Raw genomic sequence first — 26296 nt, forward strand, 5'->3', positions numbered from 1 at the left:
ATTTGCCTTGCATTCTGCTGACCTGAGTCGAATCCCCGGTGCCCCATATGGTCTCCTGAGCACTGCCAGGAGTGATCCCTGAGCTCACAGGCAGGAGTCAGCCCTGAGCACCACAGGTTTTGGCCCCCCCCCCAAGCCAAACCATAAGAAGACAAAACAGCACGGGCGTGGGCATGAGGCAAACTCGGATCTGAAACCCAAGTGGAAGCTTCGGCAGGATAAGTTCTGAGTCCTTCTGGGTCTCGGTGGCCTGGTCCTACATGGAACTAGTGATGCCTGCTTCACGGGGTGCCAAAAAGGAGCAGACAGGATGCGGGGAGGCACCTGGGGCAGGGGGGTGGAGGGGAGGCAAGCCAGCCTCTCCGGACTTGGTGTGCACGGCACCCTTCGCTCAGTCGCTAACACCACAAAGGGGACTGAGGACGAGAAGCATCCACAGAGCTGACAGAGCCCGGCACTCACTCTCTAGAGGGCTGAGAGCTGCTGGCTGCCTCCGTTCCCCTCCCGAGAGCCGGGCAGAGGGGGTCGGGCGCAGCATCTGACCCTTCACGCCCTGACAAACGGCCCACCCACGCTGCCTGGGCGCAAACCCCGGCTCCACACATACATGTCTGCTCACAGGTACATGCATGGGAGGGCAGTACACTTCCATGTGTATGTACATAGACACGTATGCACACATACACACACACATACACGCACACACACATGCACACGCAGGGTCAGAGCTGAAACAAGCCTCTTGAGGCGACCAGACCGAGAGGCAGGTCTCGACCGAGGCCAGAGCTGGATCTTCACAGTCCAGGGGAGCCTGCACACTCCCCACCCCCAGCTCGGCCCTCAGCACCCCCCCATCCCCCTTCCCTTGGAAGCCACATTACAACGACCTCCCTAAATTTCCTCTTACGCCAAGGTCAGAGAGTGCAGAGGGCTCCTTCCCGGGCACCAGCAACCAAACTGCCTTCCCTGTGCCCACAAGGCTCCGGGACATGCTGGGCCCCGGCAGGGGTGAAAGGGGTGGGGAGGGGAACAAGCATGAGCAGAGGGGTTGGGGGGGCACCTCCCTCCTTACCACAGCGAAGGCCAGCCGCATGGGCCTGGAGTTGTAGATGATGTATCTCCTCACTTGGGGCTCCAGGAGCGCGCTCTCGGCCAAGCTCCTGTACTGGTCGGCCGGGATCTGCGGGTGCCCAAGAAAAAGAGATGGCAGGGGATGGGGGGACCGGCTAGGGGGAAACGGGCCCCACCTCGTGCCACCATCTCCAAGCTGCGTGACTGGGAGGCAAGGAAATGCAGGGGGGCAGGAGGAGGGAGCACTCAGAGCTCGAGGCAGAAGAGGGTAGGGCGTTTGTCTTGCATGTGGCCGACCCGGGTTCGAATCCCAGCATCCCATATGGTCCCCTGAGCACCGCCAGGAGTAATTCCTGAGTGCAGAGCCAGGAGTAACCCCTGAGCATCACCGGGTGTGACCCAAAAAGCAAAACAAGTACAAAAAAATAAAAGACAACTGTTTAAGAAAACGTTCTTCTGGGGCTGGAGCAATAATACAGTGGTAGAGTGGGTAGGGCGTTTGCCCTGCACACAGTACACCAGCATTTCGATCCCTGGGACCTCACAGGGACTCCCAAGCACTGCCAGGAGTAATTCCTGGGTACAGAGCCAGGAGTAACCCCCGAGCATTGCCGGGTGTGGGTGGCCCCAAAACAAAGAAGAAAGAAAAATGTTTGTCCGAGAACTGGGGCTGAAGCAGTCAAGCACATGTCTTGCATGTGTTAGAGATCAGGTTCGATTTCCCCCAGCACCCCCAGGAGGCAAGAGAAAGGGGAGGAAAGAAGGAGCGGGTCCCGGGAGAGAGCACAGGTGGACGGACGGGCCAGCGGGAGGAAGAGGGGACGGCACTCACCTGAATCCCCCAGGTCTGCAGCTGCTCTTCAGCCGCTGCCAGGTCGAAGGAGATGGGGGCGCAGGTATTGTCCACGCGGAGAACCGTGAGAACCTGCCCATTGTGCAGCTCTGCAAGCACCAGAAGCCTCTGCTGGAGAGAATGTTCCCACCCCACCGTCCGCCCGTCCCCACCCCTGCCCTGGAATTAGACAGCAGCACCCCCTCTGGCCAGCATCACCTCCTCCCCCAGCGAGAACCTTTTCATGGAGAGGAGACACAGTAACCCTCCTCAGACCACCACCCTCCCATCCCCCTCCACACACACACACCCGGGAGAAAGACTGCACGACTGCATGGACCCAGACCAAGAGGAGGCTGGCAAGGTCCAAAGCATGGGGGATGGACACATGATCAGGGCACAGCACGAGGCCTGGTAAAAGCGTCCCAGACGGGGTGGGTTGATTTTTTCCTCCTGGCCCCAACCAGAAACCCGGCAGCCGAAAAACCTCTAGAACCCAACCGCCGCCACGCTCAAGGCCACCCTCCACACGCCTCACCCAAGTGGGATCTGGCAGAAAACCCGGGTATGGGTCTAGAGCAATAGCACAGCGGGTAGGGCGTTTGCCTTGCACGCGACCAACCCAGGTTCGATTCCCAGCATCCCATATGATCCGCTGAGCACTGCCAGGAGTAATTCCTGAGTGCAGAGCAAGAAGTAACCCCTGTGCATCGCCGGGTGTGACCCAAAAAGCAAAGAAAAAAGAAAACCTGGGTATGCGGGAACCTGTGACTGAGAACTCCAAGCCTACTCGGATTGGGACTGGGTCTCCTCCACCCAGATCCCCAGTTTTCCAGTAGCTTGGCAGTCACACCCACAAACTGCCCCCGCCCTGTCATGTACACTCTTCAATGGCCAAGATCTAGAGACTATAAATCAAAGCACCCGGAAGAGAGCGACAAGACCTCTTATACTCTAGCCCACTCATGTACCAAAAGTAGCACACATTTGTTTGTTTTCAACAAACTTGTTTGTATTCTCTTAAATAGGGGCTTAAATGGCTCCAGAATGAAATACAACAACATACAACAACCTGCACACACTTCTCTCTTCTTGTGGTGGGAAGGTGTTCGGAGGTGGGATTGGTGTTCGAATGTTATCTGCCATGAACTACTGTGAAAATAAAATATTTTTGAAAATAAAATATTTTTTGAAAATACTTGATGAAAATAAAATATTAAAAAATTGCAAAAGTAAAAAAAAAAAAAAGAATGTCCCAGACGGGGAACGGGAGGAGGTGGGAACCCTCTGAAGAAGCTGCTCTGGGGGTCTGAGCCGGCATTTACCCCAATTGCTGTCACTGCCAGTGGGCACAGAGGCCCAGCAAGAGATGACCGTGGAAGGGCAGGGGGCAGTGCCTAGATTCTCCAATCGCCAGCATCCGGGAGGATATGTGTTACCTCACAGGGCACAGCAGTGGCTAAGTGGGTCCTGAACGGAAGGGCCACCCCGGAATGCCCAAGCAGTCCTGAGGCAAACACCAGAATCCTGCCAAGTGGCAGAGGCTGGAGGGAGGAGGAGAGGGCAGAGAGGGAGAAGGGGAGAGGAGAGAGAGGAAGGGAGAGGAGGAGAGAAAGGTAGGAGGGCAGGAGAGGGAGGGAGACCGGGAGAGGAAGTGGAAAAGAGGGGGGGGGAAGAGGGAAGAAGGAGTAGGAAAGAAGAAAAGAGAAGGAAGTGGGGAAGGCGGACAGGAGGGGAGAGGAAGGCAGAGGAGGAGGGAAGCAGGGAGGTGGGGCCGGGTTTAACTCAGTGGGAGCAGAATCAGGCCTGGCCTCTATGGCCCCCATCAGCAGTCTATGCTACAGCAGCCCCAGGAATCCCAGCCCTGCCTGACTAGGGGTGACTATGTGCCCCCCCACCTCCCCAACACACACACACACACACACACACACACAGCTGCACACAGCTGCATCTCACTCAACTGAGATGCCTCCTGTAAGGCATGGGGGATGGACACGTGATGTGTCTGTGCCCTGATCATGTGTCCATTTGGGTGCCTTCCAGGAGGGGATCCTGACCTCAGAACCAGACCTCACCCCGGGGAGCTGGTGGGCACAGTGCCCGTTGAGAAGGGGGCTGAGCCGGCCAGAGCTGAGGGGGATAAACACGCCAAGGGTCAAAGTCCACCGGGAAGAAGCCCCCCCACACACACACCGGGAAGAAGACCCCCACACACACACCGGGAAGAAGACCCCCTCCTGGAGCCGGGCCTGGCTGGCGGCTCCGGGCCCCTGGTCCTGCCCACACTCCATGCTGCAAAGAACTGACAGTCACCTCGTAAGGAGGAAAGGTGGGAAGATAAGTGATACATTCCAAAACAGGGCCGGAGAGAGAGTCGGGGTGGGGTTCCTGCCTGGCACGAAGCCCACCCGGGTTCCATCCCAGGCACCCCCTATGGTTCCCTAAGTGCCTCCAGGAGTGAGCCCTGAGTGCAGAGCCAGGCGTAAGCCCTGCGCACCACCAGGTGTGGCCCCCAAACTAAAATAAATAAACTGCACTGTCGCACTGTTGTTCCATTGTTCATCGATTGGCTCAAGCGGGCACCAGTAACGTCTCCATTGTGAGACTTGTTTTTACTGTTTCTGGTGTATCGTATACGCCACAGGGAGCTTGCCAGGCTCTGCCGTGCGGGCGGGATACTCTCGGTATCTTGCCGGGCTCTCCGAGAGGGACAGAGAAATGAAACCCAGGTCAGCCGCGAGCAAGGCAAACGCCCTACCCCCTGTGCTAGTGCTCCAGCCCAAATAAATAAACAAATAAATGTAAGAATGTCCATCAAAGAGGAAACGAAACAAAAAGAAAGCAGGAAGGAAACAGAACAATGCGGGTAAAACGGATCAGGGGCCGGGCATGGGGCAGGTCCTCGGGGCCGACGCCCTCCTCACCATCCTCAGGAGAAAGGTGCAGTCGGCTGTGCCGGCTCTCCGTTGCCGGGGAACGGGAGAAAGAGAAGGGGGGGGGTGCAGGAAGCGGTGAAGGGGCCCTCCCAGGACCAGACGGAAAACCACGAGCATCCGCGAGCACGTGAGCCTCCCAGCCCGGCCGGGCACTGCGCAGTGTTTGTCCGCGTCGCAGAGGCTCGCCCAGTCCTTGTTTGCTCTGCAAATCCCGAGTTCCTGGGCTGGCGGCCGTAACCTTTCTCAGCCGGGGGCTGGCCGGGCTCCTCGCGGCGGCGCTTGTTTTCCCGCTGATCTAAAGCATGGCTGCACCCGGCAGGGCAGCACTGACAAGGGCCGGGCTGGGGAAGGGGCTGAAGGTCCGGCAGCGGGGCCCGCTGCACCACGTGGCCTCAGGAAGGCTGCACCCGGCCTCTGCACCACAGGCACCAAGGTGGGGGGCACGGCGTTAGCCCAGCTAAGTCAGGAGGAGAAAAACCGTCGCAAGCACCACACCTAAAAATAAGCGTGAGGGCCACAGGCAGGAAATGTGGCCTGCAAGTGTGTGAGCACCAGAACCTGATGCAGGCCCCACCCCCAACCCCTACACCCCCCCCCCCGCCCCGTCCTCCCGTCACACACACACACACACACACACACACACACACACACACACACACACACACGCTCAATGAGCCAGTACCACAGCCAGGCTAGCATGAAGCCACCGGCCCCACTGTGTCACCAGCACCGACGACGGGCAGGCGAGAGGGGACGCACAGAGTGGAATCTGACATGAAAACCAACTTGAAAGTGAGAAGGATGGGGCTGAGGAGACGACTCCAAGCGCTGGGTGCAGGCTTTGCGTGCAGGTCTGGCGAGGCAAGGCCCCGGCAGGGTGAGGCCCCCGAGCAAAACACACAGAGACAAACTGCTCCCTCACAGGTGGATGTGAAGAAAACACAAGAGGACAAAGTCAAACGAAAATAAACTCTGACCACAGAACTGAAGTCACCCAGAAAGCAGGGGAGGGGCGAGGAGGGGCAGAGGAAGCCCGAGGGGCAGCAGGGAGGGGAGGGTTTCAATGTGGACTCTGCCGTGAAAGAAAGAGAGAGAAAGGATGGAAGGAAAGAAGGAAGGGAGGGAGGTGGGGGGAGAGAGGGAGGGAGGAAGGGAAGAAAGAAGGGAGGAAGGAAGGAAGGGAGGGAGGGAGGAAGGGAGGAAGGAAGGAAGGAAGGAAGGAACGAACGAACGAACGAACGAACGAAGGAAGGAAGGAAAGAAGGAAGGGAGGGAGGGAAGGAGGGAGGGAAGAAGATAAGACAGGAAGGAAGGAAGGAAGGAAGGAAGGAAGGAAGGGAAGGAAGGAAGGAAGGAAGGAAGGAAGGAAGGAAGGGAGAGAGGAAGGAAGGGAGGGAGGGAGGGAAGGAGGGAGGGAGGAAGGGAAGAAAGAAGGGAGGAAGGAAGGAAGAGAGGGAGGGAGGAAGGGAGGAAGGAAGGAAGGAAGGAAGGAAGAGGAAGGAAGGAAGGAAGGAAGGAAGGAAGGAAGGAAGGAAGGAGGGAGGGAGGGAGGGAGGGAGGGAGGGGAGGGAGGGGAGGGAGGGAGGGAAGGAAGGAAGGAAGGAAGGAAGGAAGAAGGAAGGAAGGAAGGAAGGAAGGAAGCAGGGAAGGAAGGAAGGAGGGAAGGAAGGAAGGAGGGAAGGAAGGAAGGAAGGAAGGAAGGAAGGAAGGAAGGAAGGAAGGAAGGAAGGAGGGAAGGAAGGAAGGAAGGAAGGAAGGAAGGAAGGAAGGAAGGAAGGAAGGAAGGAAGGAAGGAAGGAAGGAAGGAAGCAGGGAAGGAAGGAAGGAAGGAGGGAAGGAAGGAGGGAAGGAGGGAAGGAAGGAAGGAAGGAAGGAAGGAAGGAGGGAAGGAAGGAAGGAAGGAAGGAAGGAAGGAAGGAAGGAAGGAAGGAAGGAAGGAAGGAAGGAAGGAGGAGGGAAGGAAGGAGGAAAGGAAGGAGGAAGGGAAGGAGGGAAGGAAGGAAGGAAGGAAGGAGGAAGGAAGGAAGGAAGGAAGGAAGGAAGGAAGGAAGGAAGGAAGGAAGGAAGGAAGGAAGGAAGGAAGGAAGGGAGGAAAGGAGGAAGGAGGAAGGAAGGAAGGAAGGAAGGAAGGAAGGAAGGAAGGAAGGAAGGAAGGAAGGAACGAAGAGAGGAAGAGAGGAAAGGAGGAAAGGAGGAAAGAAGGGAGGAGGGGAGGGAGGGAGGGAAGGAAGAAAGGAGGGAGGGAAGGAAGGAAGGAAGGAAGGAAGGAAGGAAGAAGGAAGGAAGGAAGGAAGGAAGGGAAGGAAGGAGGGAAGGAAGGAAGGAAGGAGGGAGGAAGGAAGGAGGGAAGGAAGGAAGGAAGGAAGGAAGGAAGGAAGGAGAGGAAGGAAGGAAGGAAGGAAGGAAGGAAGGAGGAGGATGGATGGAAGGAGGAAAGGAAGGAGGGAAGGAAGGAAGGAAGGAAGGAAGGAAGGAAGAGAGGAAAGGAGGAAAGAAGGAAGGAAGGAAGGAAGGAAGGAAGGAAGGAAGGAAGGAAGGAAGGAAGGAAGGAAGGAAGGAAGAGAGGAAAGGAGGAAAGAAGGGAGGAGGGAGGAGGGAGGGAAGGAGAAAGGAGGGAAGGAGGGAAGGAAGGAAGGAAGGAAGGAAGGAAGGAAGGAAGGAAGGAAGGAAGGAAGGAAGGAAGGAAGGAAGGAAGGAAGGAAGGAAGAGAGGAAAGGAGGAAAGGAGGAAAGAAGGGAGGAGGGAGGGAGGGAGGGAGGGAAGGAAGGTAGGAAGGAGAGAGGGAGGGAGGGAAAACCTTGTATGAAAGCCACAGATAAGCTTCTTAAACACCTGGATGAAGGACAAAAGACGTGACCCAAAAGCGCAATCCAGATAAGCCTCTGCACGCCTACGTTCACTGCAGCACTATTCCCAACAGCCGGAATCTGGAAACAACCCAAGTGAGAACTGATGACGGCGTAAGGAGACTCGGAGGCACATACACAATGGAATACTACTCAGCCCTGAGGAGAGATGAAGCCATGCAATTTGCTGCGACGTGGGTGATCTGGAGAGCAGCATGCGGAGTGGACCGGTCAGAGAGACAGAAACAGACCCAGCACGTTCTCCCGTATGTGGGCTATAAAGCAACCTCGCTGGGGAATATCAAATGCCCAAAGGCAAGAGAGGCGAAGATCAGAGCTGGTCTTCAGGAGGAAGTCTGGCCCTGGGGCAGGGTGTGGGGGGAATAAGTTAGAGAAAGGGATCACTAGGACATCGGGAGAGGGGAAAGTGCCCGCCGCAGAGGCAGGCTGGGGGCTGGAGGAAAGCTGGGGTCATTGGTGGAGGGGAGTGGACACTGGTGAAGGGACTGGTGTGGGAACATTCTGTGCCTGAAAATCAATCATAGATACCCTTGTGACTTTGTTATTCAGTGGTTCAATCACTGTCATCCCGTTGCTCATCGATTTGTTCGAGCGGGCACCAGTAACGTCTCTCATTGTGACACTTACTGTTACTGTTTTTGGCATATCCAATACGCCACGGGTAGCTTGCCAGGCTCTGCCTCGCAGGCTCGATACTCTCGGTAGCTTGCCAGGCTCTCCGAGAGGGGCGGAGGAATCGAACCCGGGTCGGCCGCGTGAAAGGCGAACGCCCAACCACTGTGCTATCGCTCCAGCCCAGTGATTCAATAAAACAAATTAATAAATTTTAAGGATTAAAAACATGGGACCTGAAAAACTATCAAAGAAGCTTTCGTGTGGTGTGTGTGTGTGTGTGTGTGTGTGTGTGTGTGTGTGTGTGTGTGTGTGTGTGTAGGTGGGAAGCAATTTCCAACAAAGGAGCCAGTACTGGCTTGCCAGGAACCCAGGGGGCAGAGTCTTTAAAGTTCTGACGGGAGATATTTCCATTCCGTCCTACGGGGCGAGTGCGTATAAACTGCTTTCCTAAGAATACGCAGCAATAAAAGCAGCTCCTGTTTTTAGGAACCAAGTCGTGGCAGGAACCAGTCCCGCGGCCCAGGCGCCCAGGTTCAGACAGCCGGCTCTCTCACCCCCCCCCTCGGACCCCGGCCCTTCACTTGGAGGCCAAGCCCTGAGACAGGGCTGCAGGGGCTGCTGTGCTGGCTCTGTGGAGCTGTGGCCCTTCGGGAGAAAGCTGGACAGGCGACACGTCCCTCGGGGGTCAGTTGAGTACAGACGGGGGTGGGGGGAGGCCAGTGAGGATCTCTCGGGAAAGGGATCTGTGAACTGGCCCTGCAGGGGGACGGGAAGGAAGGCGGCAGGGAAAGGGTCAAAGGAGAGGAGTGCACAGGTGCAGGGCGCCAGAGGCAGGAAGCTGGGGGGTGAGAGACCCCGCCCCACCCGGACACACCCAGAGCAGAAGGTGGCAGGGCCTGTGTCCACGTCAGCGAGCCCATTCCCGACACGATGTGGAGGAGGGGAGGGACCCCGAGCGACAAGGTTCCAGGCGGGACGGTCTCCCCCGAGGCAGGGCAATTGAGGGGGCTCCTGATCTGATCTCCATTACTCTGTGTTCCCCAATCCCACCGGGGGTAGCCCTGGTGGCCCTCCAGCCCCGCCAGACCCCCACACCAAACTGGGTCTCGGGAGCATGATCAGGAGAGGCCCCGGCCCCCAACCCAGCACCACCAAACACAGACCAACACTCACCCTTATCAAAAGGTCGTGTGTGTGAGTGTGTGAGTGTGTGAGTGTGTGTGTGAATATGTATGAGTGTGTGTGTGAGTGTGTGCTTGTGTGAGTGTGTTAGTGTGTGTGAGTGTGGAGTGTGTGTGTGTATCAATGTGTGAGTGTGTGTGAGTGTGTGTTTGTGTGAGTGTGTTAGTGTTTGTTGAGTGTGTGTGTGTGTGAATGTGTGTGAGTGTGTGTGTGAATATGTATGAGTGTGTGTGAGTGTGTGTGTGAGTGTGTGCTTGTGTGAGTGTGTTAGTGTGTGTGAGTGTGTGAGTGTGTTTGAGTGTGTTAGTGTGTGTGAGTGTGTGTGAATGTGTGAGTGTGTGTTTGTGTGAGTGTGTTAGTGTGTGTGAATGTGTATGAGTGTGTGTGTGAGTGTGTGCTTGTGTGAGTGTGTTAGTGTGTGTGAGTGTGTGAGTGTGTGTGTATCAATGTGTGAGTGTGTGTGAGTGTGTGTTTGTGTGAGTGTGTTAGTGTGTTTGTTGAGTGTGTGAGTGTGTGTGAATGTGTGTGTGAGTGTGTGTGTGTGAATATGTATGAGTGTGTGTGAGTGTGTGTGTGAGTGTGTGCTTGTGTGAGTGTGTTAGTGTGTGAGTGTGTGAGTGTGTTTGAGTGTGTTAGTGTGTGTGAGTGTGTGTGAATGTGTGAGTGTGTGTGAGTGTGTGTTTGTGTGAGTGTGTTAGTGTGTGAATGTGTGAGTGTGTGTGAGTGTGTGTGAATGTGTGTGAGTGTATGTGTGAGTGTGTTTGTGAGTGTGTCTGTGAGTTTGTGGTAGTGTGTGTTAGTGTGTGTATTAGTGAGTGTGAGTGTATGCATATGTGTGTTTGTGTGAGTGTGTGTTTGTGTGAGTGTGAATGTGTGAGTGTATGTGTGTGTGTTTGTGTGTTTGTGAGTGTTAGTGTGTGTGTTAGTGAGTGTGAGTGTATGTATATGTGTGTTTGTGTGAGTGTGTGTGAATGTGTGTGAATGTGAGTGTGAGTGTATGTATGTATGTGAGTGTGAGTGTGTGTGTGTGTGCCCCCTCACCAGCCCCCTCTCCTCAGTCAGCTCTGTGTGGGTTGGGCTCAGGCTTCTGGGGAGGGGCGTGAGAAGGGGATGAAGGCGCGGGATCTTACCTGGGCCCCAGCCAGGAGGGCTGCCTGCAGGCAGGGCGTTCCAGCCGCCGGAGAACGCAGTGGGCAGTGGGCCGGCCGCCCCGCCAGGGCTCACGTGGGGTTCGCAGGCCATGGCAGACCGCCCACGGAGCGGCTTACTCCCCCTCCTCGGCGCCGCTGATCATTCTGGAAGCCGAGCTCGGCGTCCCTGCCTGCAGGGAAGAACAGGAGAACGCCCGTCAGGCCGGAGTCTGGGCCTCGGGCGCCTTCTGGGTTCCAGAGTCAGGATGTGGCCGAGTCGGGGAGTCCCTCGGCGGGGCTGGGGCTGAATGTCCTCAGCGCCAGCGGGAAGGGGAACCAAACCCCCAGAGCAGAAGGGAAGGGTTTGGACTTCCCTCCCCCACACCCTTCCAGTCTCGACTGAGTGTTGGGTCCCCTCCAGCGCACACACACGCGTGGACCCCCGGGAAGTGGGGGAGCTGGACAGACAGCCAGGTTCCCCTGTCTCTATCGCAGGGGCCCCAGGGCACCAGGTCTGCTCCCGCTGGGGAGCCCGGTGTAGACCAACCATCGCCAGGAGCTTCTCAAAACCCTTCACGGGGCCAGAGCGATAATACAGCAGGTAGGGCGCTTGCCTTGCACACAGCCGACCCGGGTTTGATCCTCAGCATCCCAGACGGTCCCCCGAGTGCTGGCAGGAGTGATTCCTGCCCATACGGTCCCCCCCAAGCACTGGCAGGAGTGATTCCTGCCCATATGATCCCCCGAGCACTGGCAGGAGTGATTCCTGCCCATATGATCCCCCGAGCACTGGCAGGAGTGATTCCTGCCCATATGGTCCCCCGAGCACTGGCAGGAGTGATTCCTGCCCATATGGTCCCCCGAGCACTGGCAGGAGTGATTCCTGCCCATATGGTCCCCCGAGCACTGGCAGGAGTGATTCCTGCCCATATGATCCCCCGAGCACTGGCAGGAGTGATTCCTGCCCATATGATCCCCCGAGCACTGGCAGGAGTGATTCCTGCCCATATGATCCCCCGAGCACTGGCAGGAGTGATTCCTGCCCATATGATCCCCCGAGCACTGGCAGGAGTGATTCCTGCCCATATGGTCCCCCGAGCACTGGCAGGAGTGATTCCTGCCCATATGATCCCCCGAGCACTGGCAGGAGTGATTCCTGCCCATATGGTCCCCCGAGCACTGGCAGGAGTGATTCCTGAGTGCAGAGCCAGGAGTAACCCCTGAGCATCGCTGGGTGTGACCTAAAACGTGGGGGGAAAACGTTAAAAATACTTTACAAAATAAAAACACTAAGAATTAGAACTGTGAGAAAAACAATAGCAGGGAGAGAGGGGTGGGTGTTGAATAAAATACCCAAATATTCGGGACAATCAAGGTCAGGTGAAGTTTTGTATTCAAGAATAAGGATTCTGGGGGGGAGCTATAGTACACAGGTAGGTGCTTGACTGGCACACAGCCAACACAGGTTCGACCACCAGCACCCCACATGTTCCTCCAAGCCTGCCAGGAGTGGAAACAATCCCCAGCATCCCATACAGTCCTCCAAGTACTGCCCGGAGTAATCCCTGAGAGAAGCGTCCGGAGTAACCCCTGAGCACTGCCGGTTATGGACACGCCCACCACCACCAAAAAAAAAAAATTGAGGCTCCCAGGGTGGTTAACTAATTTTAAGGCCACTACTATGACCACATTTACTGCTACGCCAATGTTTGCAAGTGACTAGCCCTTAAATGTGGCTCCTTTCCCACAGGGAAGGGCTGCTGCACAGGAGGGACACCAAGGCATCCGGAACAAACTGGTAGATAAGTACTAGAGCTTCTTGTTCCAGTTTTTTTTTTTCTGGTTTTGTTTGGGGTTTGGATTTTTTGGGGGGTTTTGGAGGGGGTTGGTTTTGTTCTATTTTTGTTTGGGCCTTTTGGTTCACACCCAGTGATTCTCAGGGGTCACACCTGGCTTTTATACTAAGAAATTACTCCTGGTGGTGCTCGGGGGACCTTATAGGATGTGTGCAAGGCAAACGCCCTACCCACTGAACGATCACTCAGAGGCCCTTTTATGTATGTATGTATGTATGTATGTATGTATGTATGTATGTATTGGCTTTTTGGGTCACACCAGGCTATGCTCAGGGCTGACTCCAGGCTCTGCACTCAGGAATCACTCCTGGCAGTGCTGGGGGCGGGGGGGGGGGGGGGGGGGGGGGGGCGGGGGAGGACCTTATGGGATGCTGGGAATCAACCCATGGAACCCAGGTGGCCTAACGCAAGGTAAACGCCCTCCCTGCTGTGCTATGGCTCCAGCCCCTCAGAGCCCCTTTTGAAAACTGACACCTTCCCTCCGGCCAGGCCAAGAACTGGCTTTTGAGCTTGAAAGATGGGAATGCTGTCAGTTAATCATCTGCCTCCACACTTTCTTGTTTACTTCCAATCATCGACCTCACCACTTCGTTGTTGTTGTTATTGTTGTTCTTTTTGGGAGGGGGGGCACACCCGGCGACTCTCAGGGGTTCCTCCTGGCTCTGCACTCAGGAATCACTCCTGGCAGTGCTCAGGGGACCATACAGGAAGCTGGGGATCCAACCCAGGTTGGCCGGGTGCAAGGCCAGAGCCCTGCCCACTGCACTCTGTCTCCAGCCCTCACCACTTTATTATTTTTTAATGGTGCAGGCGCCAGGGATCAAACCCAGGAGCTCACACACACCAGGCAAGTGCTCGGGTAGGAGCCACAGGCCAGTCCAGGCTCCTGTCATCTCTAAGGAGGAAAGAAAAAGGAGGCAGAGGAGCATCTTCCAGGAACTCTGAAAGAGGAAGCCTCGGTTTCCCCTTGTCAGTGAGAGAGGAAGCCAGTGTTTCCTCTTTTCAGATGTTCCATCTCTCCCCCCTCAACCTGAGACATACTTCATGGCTCAGCACTCCCGGGGCCTCCCAGGAACATGACACTGCCCTGGCGCCCAGCCTGACAGGGAGCCAGCAAGGGGCAATGCCCAGAGACGTCTGGACCAGCCAGACAGCCCTGGGACTTTCCCGTATCTTCCTTTTTTGTTTGTTTGTTTTTGTTTTTTGCTTTTTGGGTCACACTCAGCGATGCACAGGGGTTTCTTCCTGGCTCTGCACTCAGGAATCACCCCTGGCGGTGCTCAGGGAACCATATGGGATGCTGGGAATCGAACCCGGGTCGGCCACATGCAAGGCAAACGCCCTACCCGCTGTGCTATCGCTCCAGCCCCAGCCGTATCTTTCATAAACTGCTAAGAAATCAGTTTGAGGGCTGGAGCGATAGCACAGCGGGTAGGATGTTTGCCTTGTACGCAGCCAACCCAGGTTCGATCCCCAGCATCCCATATGGTCCCCCAGGGCACCGCCAGGAGTAATTCCTGAGAGCACAACTAGGAGTAACCCCTGTGCATCACCGGGTGTGACCCAAAAAGCCAAAAAAAAAAAAAAAGAAATCCGTTTGCTTGCCAACTGATGAGGAATGCAAAGAGCCTTTGAAAGGGCCTACCCCAGACTCCCTTTTAACTTAGTCCAACATGAAGTTGCTCCCCACCTGGGGAGTTCCTTTTTCTTCCTCTTATACTTTCCAATAAACTTTTCTCCTTCCCAACTCTGAGTCTCAGCATCTCTGTCACTCAACACTGTCGTTCTGGAGCAGACCGATTCAGAAGCGGGGAATCGTGGACAAAGAGAGACCCGCCACCGAGGCTCCTGCATCTTTTGCATCACTTCCACATGGCAAACTCTTCCCCGGGGTCTCCGGAGCCGGGTCCCTGCCAGCGTAGGGGCGGGCTCCTGGGCCACAGCAGCCAACAGAAGCAGAATCCCCTGGGTGGGTATTTCCTTGATGCCAGTTCGGCGTCTCTGGGGCCTCTCGCTCCAGCAGGAACCTGAGCACTGTCCGAAAAATGAACCCCACTCCTCACCCCCACGAGAGCCAGGCTAAGTCCTGGGATGACACACCAACCCTCCTGTCTGGGCTGCAAGACCCCCAGAGCAGCCTTCTGCGACCTCTCGACACCTGCTCTCCGGCAGTGGTCCCTGAGCCCACAGCTGAAGGTCAGTGCCCTAGAGGGCCAGGGTGGAGCTCTGGGGGAGACACCTTACACCTTTCTAACAGATTTTATAGCGCGGCCAGGAGATAGCAGAGGGGTTAAGATGCTTTTCTTGGACAGGGCTGACCCAGTTTAATCCCCCGCACCACCTACGGCCCACCAAGCACTACCAGGAGTGATCCCTGAGCACAGGGCCAGGAGGAAGCCCTGAGGATTGCCAAGTGTAGCCCCCTCAAGAGACAAACAAAAAAATCATAAGTAAAATAGGTTATAAAATCAATACGCAAAAATCGGTGGCACTTCTACACACCCGGAGGAGAAAACAGGAAAAGAGTTGTATTTATCACTCACCAGCAGGAATGAAATACCTAAGGATAAATTTCATAAAAGAAGATCTAAACACAAAAAACTATCAAGATGCGACTAAGACAAATGAAGAAAAAAAATCGAAAAAGAAGATGATTACCTCAAAATGGAGTCAGAGATTAGGAGAAATAATCTAGTTAAAATGCCATTTTAAAAAAAAATCACTGCTAATGGGAATGCCGACTGGTTCAGTGTTTTTGGAAAACAGTATGGATGCTTCTCATAAAATTAGAAATTGAGCTTCCATTTGACCCAGCAATACCACTTCTGGGAATATATCCCGGAGATTAAAAAAAAAAAACTACAATAGAAATGACATCTGCACTTGGATGTTCACTGTGGCACTATTTACAATAGCCAGAAACTGGAAAAAGGCCGAGTGCCCAAGAACAGATGACTGGTTAAAGAAACTTTGGTACATCTACACAACGGAATACTATGCAGCTGTTAGAAAAGATGAAGTCATGAAATTTGCACATAAGTGTATCAACATGGAAAGTATCATGTTAAGTGAAATGAGTCAGAAAGAGAGGGACAGACACAGAAAGATTGCACTAGTTTGTGGAATATAAAGTAACAGAATGGGAGACTAACACCCAAGAACAGTAGAGATAAGGACCAGCAGGATTACTCCACAGCTTAGAGGCCGGCCTCGCATGCTGGAGGAAAAGGCAACTCAGATAGAGAAGGGACCACCAAGTAAAGGATGCTAGGAAGGCCACTCGGGATGGGAGATGCAGGCTGAAAGTAGACTATAGACTGAACATGATGGCCACTTAATACCTCTACTGCAAATCACAACACCCAAAAGGAGAGAGAGAGCAAAAGGGAATGCCCTGCCACAGAGGCGGGGTGGGGTGGAGGGGACAGGGTGGGGGTGGTGGGAAGGATGCTGGGACCACTGGTGGTGGAGAATGGGCACTGGTGGAGGGATGGGTACTCGATCATTGTATGACTGAAATGCAAGCATGAGAGTTTGTAAGTCTGTAACTGTACCTCACGATGATTTGCTAATAAAAAACTTCTTAAAAAATTTAGAAGCCCCCCAAAAACTAAAAATAAAAACAATTAGTAAAGGATGATACCTAGATAACCCTTGGCCCGAGAGTGTAAAGAGGAGAAGAAAATTAATTGATTCATTGTAAAAGAGATAGATGAGAAGCAACGGGGAGAGGCAAGGGACAAGGGGACCCAGGAATGTTGGCAGTGTTAGGAATGACAGAGCCAAATATACAAACCACCAAGCCAACAACAATGAAACTTTAACAAGCAAACTTTAAAAGGGGCCTGTCAAAGGGGCACCTGGGGATGGGGTAGGGGTGTAGGAGAGGAAACCTGGGAACACAACAGGGAAACTGACAGTGGTGGTGGAACTGGTGCTAGAACATAAGTCTAAAACTCAACTGTGAATAACTTTGTAATTCACAGTGATTTCACAAAATAAAATTTAAAAATTAAATAAAACAGCCATTTTACTTAAAGCAATACACATGTTCAATGCAATCCCTACCCAAAACACCCATGACATTCTTTACAAAAATAGAACAAAAAAAAATCATAAAACTTACATGGAAATACAAAGCCCCCATGTGGCAACAAAATCCCAAGGAAAAGAAGAACAAAAACAGAGGTATGAGGCTACCTGTCTTCAAATTATGCTACAAAGCTGTAGTAATCCAATTTGGTATTGGACAAATAACAGACATACGAGTCAAAGGGACAGAATCAAGAATCCAGAAATAAAACAGCTGCACATACATGGACAGTTACTTCCTTATCTTTCTTTCTTTCTTTCTTTCTTTCTTTCTTTCTTTCTTTCTTTCTTTCTTTCTTTCTTTCTTTCCTTTTTTTTTCTTTTTGGATCACACCCAGCAATGTTCAGGGGTTGCTCCTGGCTCTGCACTCAGGAACTACTCCTGGCAGTGCCCAGGGGACCATACAGGATGCCAAGGGACGAAATCCCAGTCGACCTCATGCAAGGCAAATGCCCTATCCATTGTACTATCACTCCTGCGCTGGACAGTTACTTTCTGATGAAGGAGCTAGGAGAGTAAAGAGGTACAAGGAACATCTCTTCAATAAATGCTTCTGGGAGAGCTGGATCATATGCAAGGGAATCAAATAGACCACTACACACCATATACAATACTCAAAATGCAACAAAGAATCCTAGATCTTAACCATAAGATTAAAAAAATAAAAAGTCAAGTTGAGAAGGTCCTTGACCTCCACCTTATGAGGTCTTTGCAGATTCATCTAGGAGAGCAAGAGACACAAAAGCGAAAGGTAAACATATGAAGAAACGAAACCTAATTTGAAAAGACAACCAAAAAGTTCCTGCATAAGCAAAATAATCATCATTACAACAAAAAAGATGGGCTGGAATTCAGCAGCAACTCGAATCTCAAATAGGTAAGGCCCTGGTCTCCATCTCCAGAATCACAAAGAAAATAAGCTATCCTTTAAACGGGAGATTTTTCATAAACCATCTAACAAGGAAAAAATACCCAGAACATAGATCTGGAGAGATCGTACAGCAGGTCAAGCCACTGGGTTGCTTGTGGAAAACCCCAGTTCAATCCCGGGCACCACATATAGTTCCCTGAGCACCACCAGGACTGAACGCTGAGCACAGTGCCAGAAATAATCCAGGAGTACTGTTGGGTGGCACCCAAAACCAATCGCCAAAATAGTTAAGTCAGTAAGAACTCATAAAAAAACAAACAACCCAGTTAAAAGTTAGGCAGAGAGGCCAGGGAGATAGCTAACTCAGAGGACTAATGTGCACGCCTTGCAGACTTGAGGCCCTAAATTCAACTCCCACAACCACATGGGCCCTCCCGAGTACCCCCAGAGTGGTCCATGGTGGCCCCCATCATTTTTGGCCTGAGCAACAACCCATGAAATCCCTTCCATACAATAGGACTTACAATGGCCAAGAACCTAAATAATCTAAGTGCCCACAAACAGATAAGCAGATAGGGATGCGTGATATACACAATAGATTACTACTAAATATCAAAAATGAGTAAAAAAGCGTGCTCATGGCAGCAAGTTGGATGTTACCGTGATAAATAAGATGGAGAAAAACATTACAGGACCTCATTTACACACATGTCAGAAAGACACAGAACAAAATCTTTCAGATTATGAGAGCAAGAGTGGTTACTAAGGTGAAGGGGGGAGGAGTTGGGTCAACAGTGGTCAGTTAGAGTATGTGGTCATCCTGTGCGGATCAGAGGGAAAGGCTCCAGTGGAAGCTTCCTGAGACTCTGCCTCCGAGTTGCCATGTCCCCAGGACCCAGGTCAGGACAACGGGGCTGTGGATTCTATTTGCCCGGTGGGCCGACACAGGAAACTAGAACTCCAACAGCATGTAGAAGGGGGCCCACGCAGATCACTGACTTACAAGGCTAAACAACGGACCCGGTCTCTCATAAACTAATGTTCTTGCAAAAATTACAACTGGCACGGTCACATGATTTGTGGGACCCAGCGCACAGGGAATCCAAAAATGGTAAGGATATTCAAGAGAGTGATTGCAGAGCATTAAATCAAGGCGAGGGAGCCTTTCTCAGTGGGAGCTGAGCAGGGACCCCCCTTCACTTGATTAGTTTGGGTTTTGTTTGGGGGCCACATCCGGTGGTTCTCAGCATTTACTCCTAGCTCTGTACTCAAGAATCACTCTTGGGTTTGGGAGGCCCTATTTCGATGCTGGGGAGCAAATCTGGGTCGGCCACATGCAAAGCAAGTGCCCCATCCACTGTCCTGTCGCTCTGGCCCCACAACCTTCACTTTCATCCCCGAAGATCACGTGGGAGTTCCTCCCACCAGCCAAGAACAAATTAACTGCTCAAGCTTCAGTTATCACACTCCCACCCTGTACCCGACTCTGAGGCCAGGAAGCAGCAAAACTGGACAGAAATGAGTAAGAACTAGAGTTCCCAAGAACTTGGCCTTGAATCCCTGCTCTGCTTCTCCGTGTGCACCAGAGACACATAAGTCCCCAGGCCTTCCAGTCAGTCAGCAAAGCACAGGCCAGGAGGAGAGCGGAAATAAGACAAATATAATCAGACCTGACAGAAATGAAGAATGAAGTGTATGATATGGAAAATAATAATAATAATAATAAAAAGGTCTGAGCAGCAGAATAACAGCAGCTGAGGAAAAGAGCAGTGTGCTCCAAGATGAGATAGGTACAAGAACTCCCCACCCTACACACACACACACACACACACACACACACACACACACACACACACACACACACACAAAGTCTAAGAGAAGGTGGGGAAAAGTCTGAAGAGAAATGAGTGTCACACCAGAGAACTATGGAATGAGTTCAAGAGGAATAACGTAAGAATCTCAGCGTCTTCGAAGAACAGGAAGGCAAATTCAATGAAGAACTACGAGTTAAAGAAATCACACATTTAAAAAAAAAAGGGGGGGCTGGAACAATAGTACAGTGGGTAGGGGGTTTGCCTTGCCCGAGGACGACCCGGGTTCGATTCCCAGCATCCCATATGGTCCCCTGAGCACCGCCAGGAGTCATTCCTGAGTGCAGAGCCAGGAGTAACCCCTGTGCATCTCCAGGTGTGATCCAAAAAGCAGGAAAAAAGAAAAAAAAAGAATTTCCCAGAGCTGAGGAATGCAGGCACCGAGATTCAAGAGGCCCAAAGGGTTCCAGTGAAAATAGGCCCGAACACAAAAGCACCAAGACACAATGTACTCAGAATGACAAAGGCAGTGACACAGCTAGATTACTGGAAGCAGTAAGAGTTTTAAAAAAGGAACTTGCATATAAAGGGAAGTCCAAAAGATTCACAGAAGAGCTATCAAAAAAGAGACTCTAGGAGCTGGAACAGAATGATGTTATATAATTTAAAAAAAACAAAACAAAACACCTCAATATGAACACCTCACCAAGAGTACTCTATCTAGCAATATTATCGTTCAGATTTAAAGGAACAATTACAGAGCGTCACAGACAGGCAACAGCTTGGGGAATGCATAGCCTTGAAACAAGTGTTGCAAGAAGATTTCAAGGGGGAAAAAGGAGGGGGGAAGAAGATTTAAAGGAGCTTCTTTAAAAGATAAGACAGACCTCTAAGCACTTTGCTATTGAGTATGACAGTCAATCAAAGTACTTATGCCTGCCTTCTACTAGATGAAGAAAGGTCTGTTTATTCCTAGTTTGCTAAGAAATCTAATACTTTTTTCAATGATGAGTTAATGTTTAGTTTATACTAAATGTTCTAAGTCTATTCAGTTGGGATTTTTTTTTAATGCTATAGAATTTTTTTTTCCTTTTTGGGTCACACCTGGCGATGCACGGGGATTATTCCTGGCTCTGCACTCAGGAACCACTCCTGGCAGTGTTCAGGGAACCATATGGGATGCTGGGAATCAAACCCAGGTCGGCCGCGTGCAAGGCAAATGCCCTACCCACTGTGCTATTGCTCCAGCCCCATTGTGCTATAGAATTTTTTATTATAATCTTTTACTTATTAATGCAGGCACTCACGCATTATCTATGTTGCATGATTTATATTCTAACAGAGAGCCAACAATCCCTTTTTAGGACAAAACAAACCTTTATACTTTTATAGGCCTATTCAGATTTTCTTTTAATTTTTTAAATTCTCCTCACTCTTACCGAATTGTACATTATTAGGAGTTATCTATTTTATGTAAAATTCAAAATTCATTAACAGAATCACTCATTCTAATATCTTTAAAATTTATATAACTGGAAAAAATACACAATTCTTGAAAACAATTCTTACTATCATTGGTTTAACAATTTTGCAGAATTTCAAGGGTTTAGCTTTATTTATTAATCATTTATATGGGGTAGATGTCCCCACCTCCACAATAATATATATACATATGTGTGTGTGTATACATCACTGTATCACTGTAGCACTGTCATCCTGTTGCTCATTGATTTGCTCCATCGGGCACCAGTAACGTCTCCATTGTGAAACTTGTTGTTACTGTTTTTGGCATATCAAATACGCCACAGGGAGCTTGCCAGGCTCTGCCGTGCGGGTGGGATATTCTCGGTAGCTTGCCAGGCTCTCCGAGAGGGGTGAAGGAATCGAACCCAGGTAAGGAAATAGTTTCTGAATGTGAAATATTGATATGATTTGGAAAAAGTGAAATTCGGCTTATTCTATGAAGGAGAAAAAAATGGCTGCTAGCAAAGGAGACTAATTTTTTTTTTATTATAATGTAGGAGCTAAAAATTACTATAAAACAAAGCTCTAGTTCTCCCTCTCGGAGAACCTGGCAAGCTACTGAGAGCATCCTGCCCACACGGCAGAGCCTGGCAAGCTCTCCGTGGAGTATTCATATGCCCAAAACAGTAACAATGATGGGTCTCGTTCCCCTGACCCTGAAAGAGCCTCCAATGCGGCACCATTGGGAAGGATGAGTAAAGAGAGGCTGCTAAAATCTCAGGGCTAGGACGAATGGAGACGTTACTGGTGCCTGCTCAAGCAAATCGATGAACAAAGGGATGACAGTGATACAGTGATACAGTTATATCCTAGGTGAGATATAAAGAACATAGAAGGGAACAATGAATGGCCAAAGGCATCAGAACTAAAGATATTATCTACAAAATCAAGGTTGGCAGGGTGGGAGCAGGGAATGGGTTTGAGGCACCCTTGGGATACTGGTGGAGGGAAGCAGAGTCTCTGGAGATTGGTGTGGTGTTCCAGCAACGTGTGCATGAAAAGCATAATTCGCAGTATTATATATCACAGTACCTCAGCCCGTGGTAAAGGAAAAAGAACCGGAGCCAGAACAATAGTACAGCAGGTAGGGTGCTCACCTTGCATGTGGCCAACCCAAGTCCAATCCCCAGCATCCCATATGGTTCCCCAAGCACCATCATGATTAATTCCTGCGCATAGAGCCAGCAGTAAACCCTGAGCATCACCAGGTATGACCCAAAAAAGCAAAAAAAAAAAAAAAAAAAGAGAGAGAGAGAGAGAGAGAGAGAGAAGAAAAATGACCTTGTGACTTGCCATTCTCATCTGTGAAATGGGCACAGGAAGATACATAGAAAAAAAAAAAACCCAAAAAGATGCCCTCCTGGCCATGGGCCTGCCTGCACACACAGACCCCATTCTCACATGGGGTTCCCGTTTCACCTGGAAAGAAAACTGAGGGTCCAGAAGGTGAGGTGGTCTGCCTAAGGTCATCTAGATCAAGTCCAGACCCAGAAATCTCCTTTCTGGGCCTGTTCCTAAAACTCCTTTCAAAAACAAAGAAAGGGGCCGGAGCGATAGCACAATGGGTAGGGCGTTTGCCTTGCACGCGGCCGACCCGGGTTCGATCCCCGGCATCCCATATGGTCTCCCAAGCACCGCCAGGAGTAATTCCTGAGTGCAAAGCCAGGAGTAACCCCTGAGCATCGCTGGGTGTGACCCAAAAAAGCAAAAAAAAAAAAAAAAAAAGAAAGAAAAAAGCTGGGGGGCCAGAGAGAGAGCACAGGGGTTAGAGCGCCTGCCTTACTGTCAATGCTGATTCAAATCCCCAGGAGCACAGAGGATCCTTTGAGCACTGTCAGGAGTGGCCCCTGAGCACAGAGCCAGGATGAAACCCAAATCCCACCCCGCCCAAGAAGGTGACTGGTCACACCTGCATTCCCCACACACACTCTGGTGCCCAATCTCGTCAGCACCCCAGGGGTGCACACAAGGGGACAGGAACCAGCTCCTCCCCACTGGCTCACAGCCTGGCTCACGTGTGAGCACTTGTCTGCTGAGCATTTGTCTGTCCACGGCATCCCCCCAGGCCCCTCCCACTCTGTCCCTGTAGGAGGCATGAAAGCAGCAACCCCGGGGCCCCTGAGTCGGCCTCTCCAAGGCAGTTCGCAAAGCCTAGTCCTGCCTCACCCAGGGCCTACCCGGTAAACCGTTGGCAAACGGATTCCGCAGACCCCAGAGATACACGGCTCAGAGCCGGGGGCCGCAGAGCTGTGCCAGTCTCGGGAGGTCTCCCTCAGAGCCCACCCCCACCTCCACGGACAGGCAGCTGCACACCGGCCAGTCATCCTTCCAGAAGGTTCCTAGGCTTCCGGCTGCTTCCCAACTCTCCCCAAGCCAGGCCAACATGGCTTATAGGGAAGAAACACCAGCACCCCCCCGCCCACGCTCCCCACCCAGTCCCCACCCAGTTCTGCTGGGGGGGTGGGAGGGTACCTGGGGGCTCCTGGGGATGGGATAGGGTGGGGTCTCATCTGCACAGCTGCCCCTGCCCACCTGGAGCTAGTCACCAGTTCGGCCTCAGTGTTTCCACAGGGAAATGGGGACACTGGTGAGGTTAGGACAGGTGAAACTTAAACTATCAGAGGTAAACTGAGGCATAGTTCCCAAGTATATCAGAGCAGCGCTGGCAGAACTGAAATCACTAAAGGAAAAGTCCATCATTACTGTTTTGTTTTGCTTTGTTTTTTTCCCAAGGAACTTTCTAAAGCCAGTCCCTGAGCCTTCTGGACTGTGACTCCAGAAATAAAATCTTTTTATTTCCTTTTGGGGCCATTCCCGACAGTGCCTGGGTAAGACTCCAGCCAGGTGTTCAGGGATGCTTTCCAGAGATAAGGGGAGGGTGGGGTTACGCGGAACCAGGGATATTGCACCTGGAGTTCCCACGTGCAAAGTGTTGAGGCCCAACCCACTGGGCTATCTTCCCTGACCCGGTTCAGCACCCAGAAGGGGAGATAAACAGGGGAAGCAATAAGCAAGGGCCAGGCCATCAGGAGAGGCCACAGCCCCTAGGGAGGGGGGCGGGTAAGGAGGCTCCGGGCTTCGCAAAGCTGCAGGTGAGAGAAGGGACTGGCAGGGAGGGTGAGGGCTGGACCGTCAGGGCAGCTGTGCCCTCACCCTGTGTCCATGGGAAGAAGCTGCCAGGGCAGTGGGCTGGGTGAGACCGGCCAAGGGCAAGAGCGGTCCCACTCATTAAACTAACTGGTCATCCACCCGAGGCGTCCTAATTCCCCAGGTTCTCCCTGCCCACTCTGCATTTCACCCTGAACCGCTAAGCTGGGCATCTTTTCCAGCTAGCTGGCCTGCAGCCCTGCAAAGGAAGTTATCCCCAAATCTTGCTGAGCAAGCCCTCTGCCTCTGTTCTCCCCCAAGGAAGCGGCTCACGGAGTTGGGGGCAGAAAGAGGGAGGCGGGGTGCAGGGAGAGGGGGATCCCAGAAGTTTGCAAAAGCCAGGTACTGTTTTTGTGAAACCGGAGAGTCCCTGCCTGAGCGCATCACACTTACGTGCTGGCTGGCGTTTATTCGTCTTTGAAACGCCTCGAGAGACAGCGGGGGGCCACTTCTCTATCTTACAGATGAGAAACCAAGATCCCGAAAGTTTACACTGAAGGTCAAGGAGCCAGTCTGAGACCCGGCCAGAACCGGGCCGGCACCCCGAGCTCTGAACGCCTCGGGTGCAGGGTCGGCTACCTGTAGGGGGGAGGGGGAGCAGGGGGACCCCGGAAATCCCCCGCCGAACCCTCGGGAGACCCTCCAAAACGCTAGGATCCACCCAGACGTGTGCCCCGCGGGAAGCCCCTGATCCGGGGCCCGGGCCCAGAGAGCGGCCCCCGGAGCAGCGCAGCCGCCCGAGCCCGCGCACGGACCCGCGGACGCGCGCCCCGGGTCCGCGCGCGCGGGTGTGTAGACACGAACACGGACACGCGGACGCGCGCAAGGACACGGACGCGCGCCCCGGGCCCGCGCACGGACACTCGGACGCGCGCACGGACACCCAGACGCGCACCCCGGGCCCGCGCACGGACACTCGGACGCGCGCCCCGGGCCCGCACACACTCACCGGCCGCGCACGGACACGCGGACGCGCGCGCGGACACCCAGCCGCGCTCACGGACACGCGGACGCGCGCCCCGGGCCCGCGCACACTCACCGGCCGCGCCGCCGCGGAGAGTCAGGGGGCCCCGCCGCCCCTGGGCGCCGCCGCAGCCTCGGGCCACCGCCGCCCGCGCCGTCCTCCCGGCCCCGCCCCGAGGCCCGCGCGCCCGCGGGGACCCGCTGCCAGGCTGGAGGCGGCGGAGCCCCCCAGGGACCTGCCTTTCGTCAGCCGGGCTCCCCCAGGGGCGCCTCCGCCGCGCCCGCCACGTGCCCGTGCGAGCCCGGGGCGCCCCGGCCGCCGTCCCCGCCCCGCCGGTCCCCGCCCCCGTCTGAGCTGGGGCTCGGTGTCACCTCCCCAGGCCGGCCGGCCGGCCAGTCCCCGGCCAACAGTCACGGGATGGGGCGAGGAGGAGGAGGCGGAGGAGGAGGAGGCGGAGGAGGAGGAGAGGGAGAGGAGGGAGGACAGCAATAGCGGGGACCAAAAGTTTCTCCAGGACTGGGGCCTGCCGGGTGTGGGAGATCGTCACCTCCCCTCCCCACATAAACCCGACCCAAGGTCAGGATAGCCCCCTGGACAAAACAGCGCGGAGCTTAGAACATAAACGGGCATTTTAAAAATGCACCGGGAAAAGACAGGTTCCAGGGCAAGCAAAAAAGTGCGCAGGAAAGGGTAGGATGAAGCAGCCCAGGGGGGTGGGAGAGACTGGACAGCGGGTGGCCGACCTGGGTTCGAAACCCCCCCCCCCCCGCATCCCATATGGTCCCCCGTGTACCATCAGGAGTGACCCCTGAGCACAGAGCCAGGAGTAACCCCAGTACTGCCCAGTGTGCGCCCCCCCCTCAAAAACAAAACATAAAAACAGTTTAAGTTCTTCTAGGGGCAGAGCACAACACGAGCAAAAATACACTTAGAAAGTGTCCCAATGGGCTGGAGCAATAGCACAGCGGGTAGGGCGTTTGCCTTGCACGCGGCCGACCCGGGTTCGATTCCCAGCATCAGCATCCCATATGGTCCCCCGAGCCCCGCCAGGAGTAATTCCTGAGTGCATGAGCCAGGAGTAACCCCTGTGCATCGCCGGATGTAACCCAAAAACAAAAAAACAAAAAAAAAAGAAAGTGCCCCAAGCTTGCTCTCTAAGGTGCCTGCCGACTGGCAGGTGCGGGCCCAGCCTCTGCTCCTCATGTGCCCGTAGAATGTTGATGTGCTTACCCACTTGAATGCCTTTGATACCTTTCATGCCGCTGTGACCCAAACACTGGGAACCAGGGTGGGGCAGCAGCAATATAGCGAGTAAATGCCAGCCTCTACGGGTTATGGCTGCCCAGGCGGCCCTAACGCTTGGACAGCCCGTGTGGGTGTGTTTGCCTCATTCACCC

At 53.3% G+C, this 26296-nt stretch overlaps 1 protein-coding gene across 4 annotated transcripts in view; it reads right to left on the bottom strand.

The window, feature by feature from the left end:
- The window catches only part of TMEM268 (transmembrane protein 268), a 42511-nt gene extending 17240 nt beyond the window's left edge, over positions 1–25271 (bottom strand). For 2 of the 4 annotated variants that reach the window (XM_055120052.1, XM_055120024.1), the window contains exons 1-4: positions 24975–25270; positions 10634–10824; positions 1904–2013; positions 1073–1180 (exon numbers count right to left, since the gene is read on the bottom strand). In XM_055120052.1, coding sequence (XP_054976027.1) covers positions 1073–1180; positions 1904–2013; positions 10634–10745 — 330 coding nt within the window. In that variant the 5' untranslated portion in view covers positions 10746–10824; positions 24975–25270. Of the gene's footprint in view, positions 1–1072; positions 1181–1903; positions 2014–10633; positions 10825–24328; positions 24656–24974 lie in introns of those variants that run through there. The other 2 variants (XM_055120046.1, XM_055120035.1) reach the window with 2 other exon arrangements.
- Positions 25272–26296: the final 1025 nt, after the last annotated feature.

This window comes from Sorex araneus, chromosome 1, assembly GCF_027595985.1.
Source record: "Sorex araneus isolate mSorAra2 chromosome 1, mSorAra2.pri, whole genome shotgun sequence".
Classification (NCBI taxonomy): domain Eukaryota; kingdom Metazoa; phylum Chordata; class Mammalia; order Eulipotyphla; family Soricidae; genus Sorex; species Sorex araneus.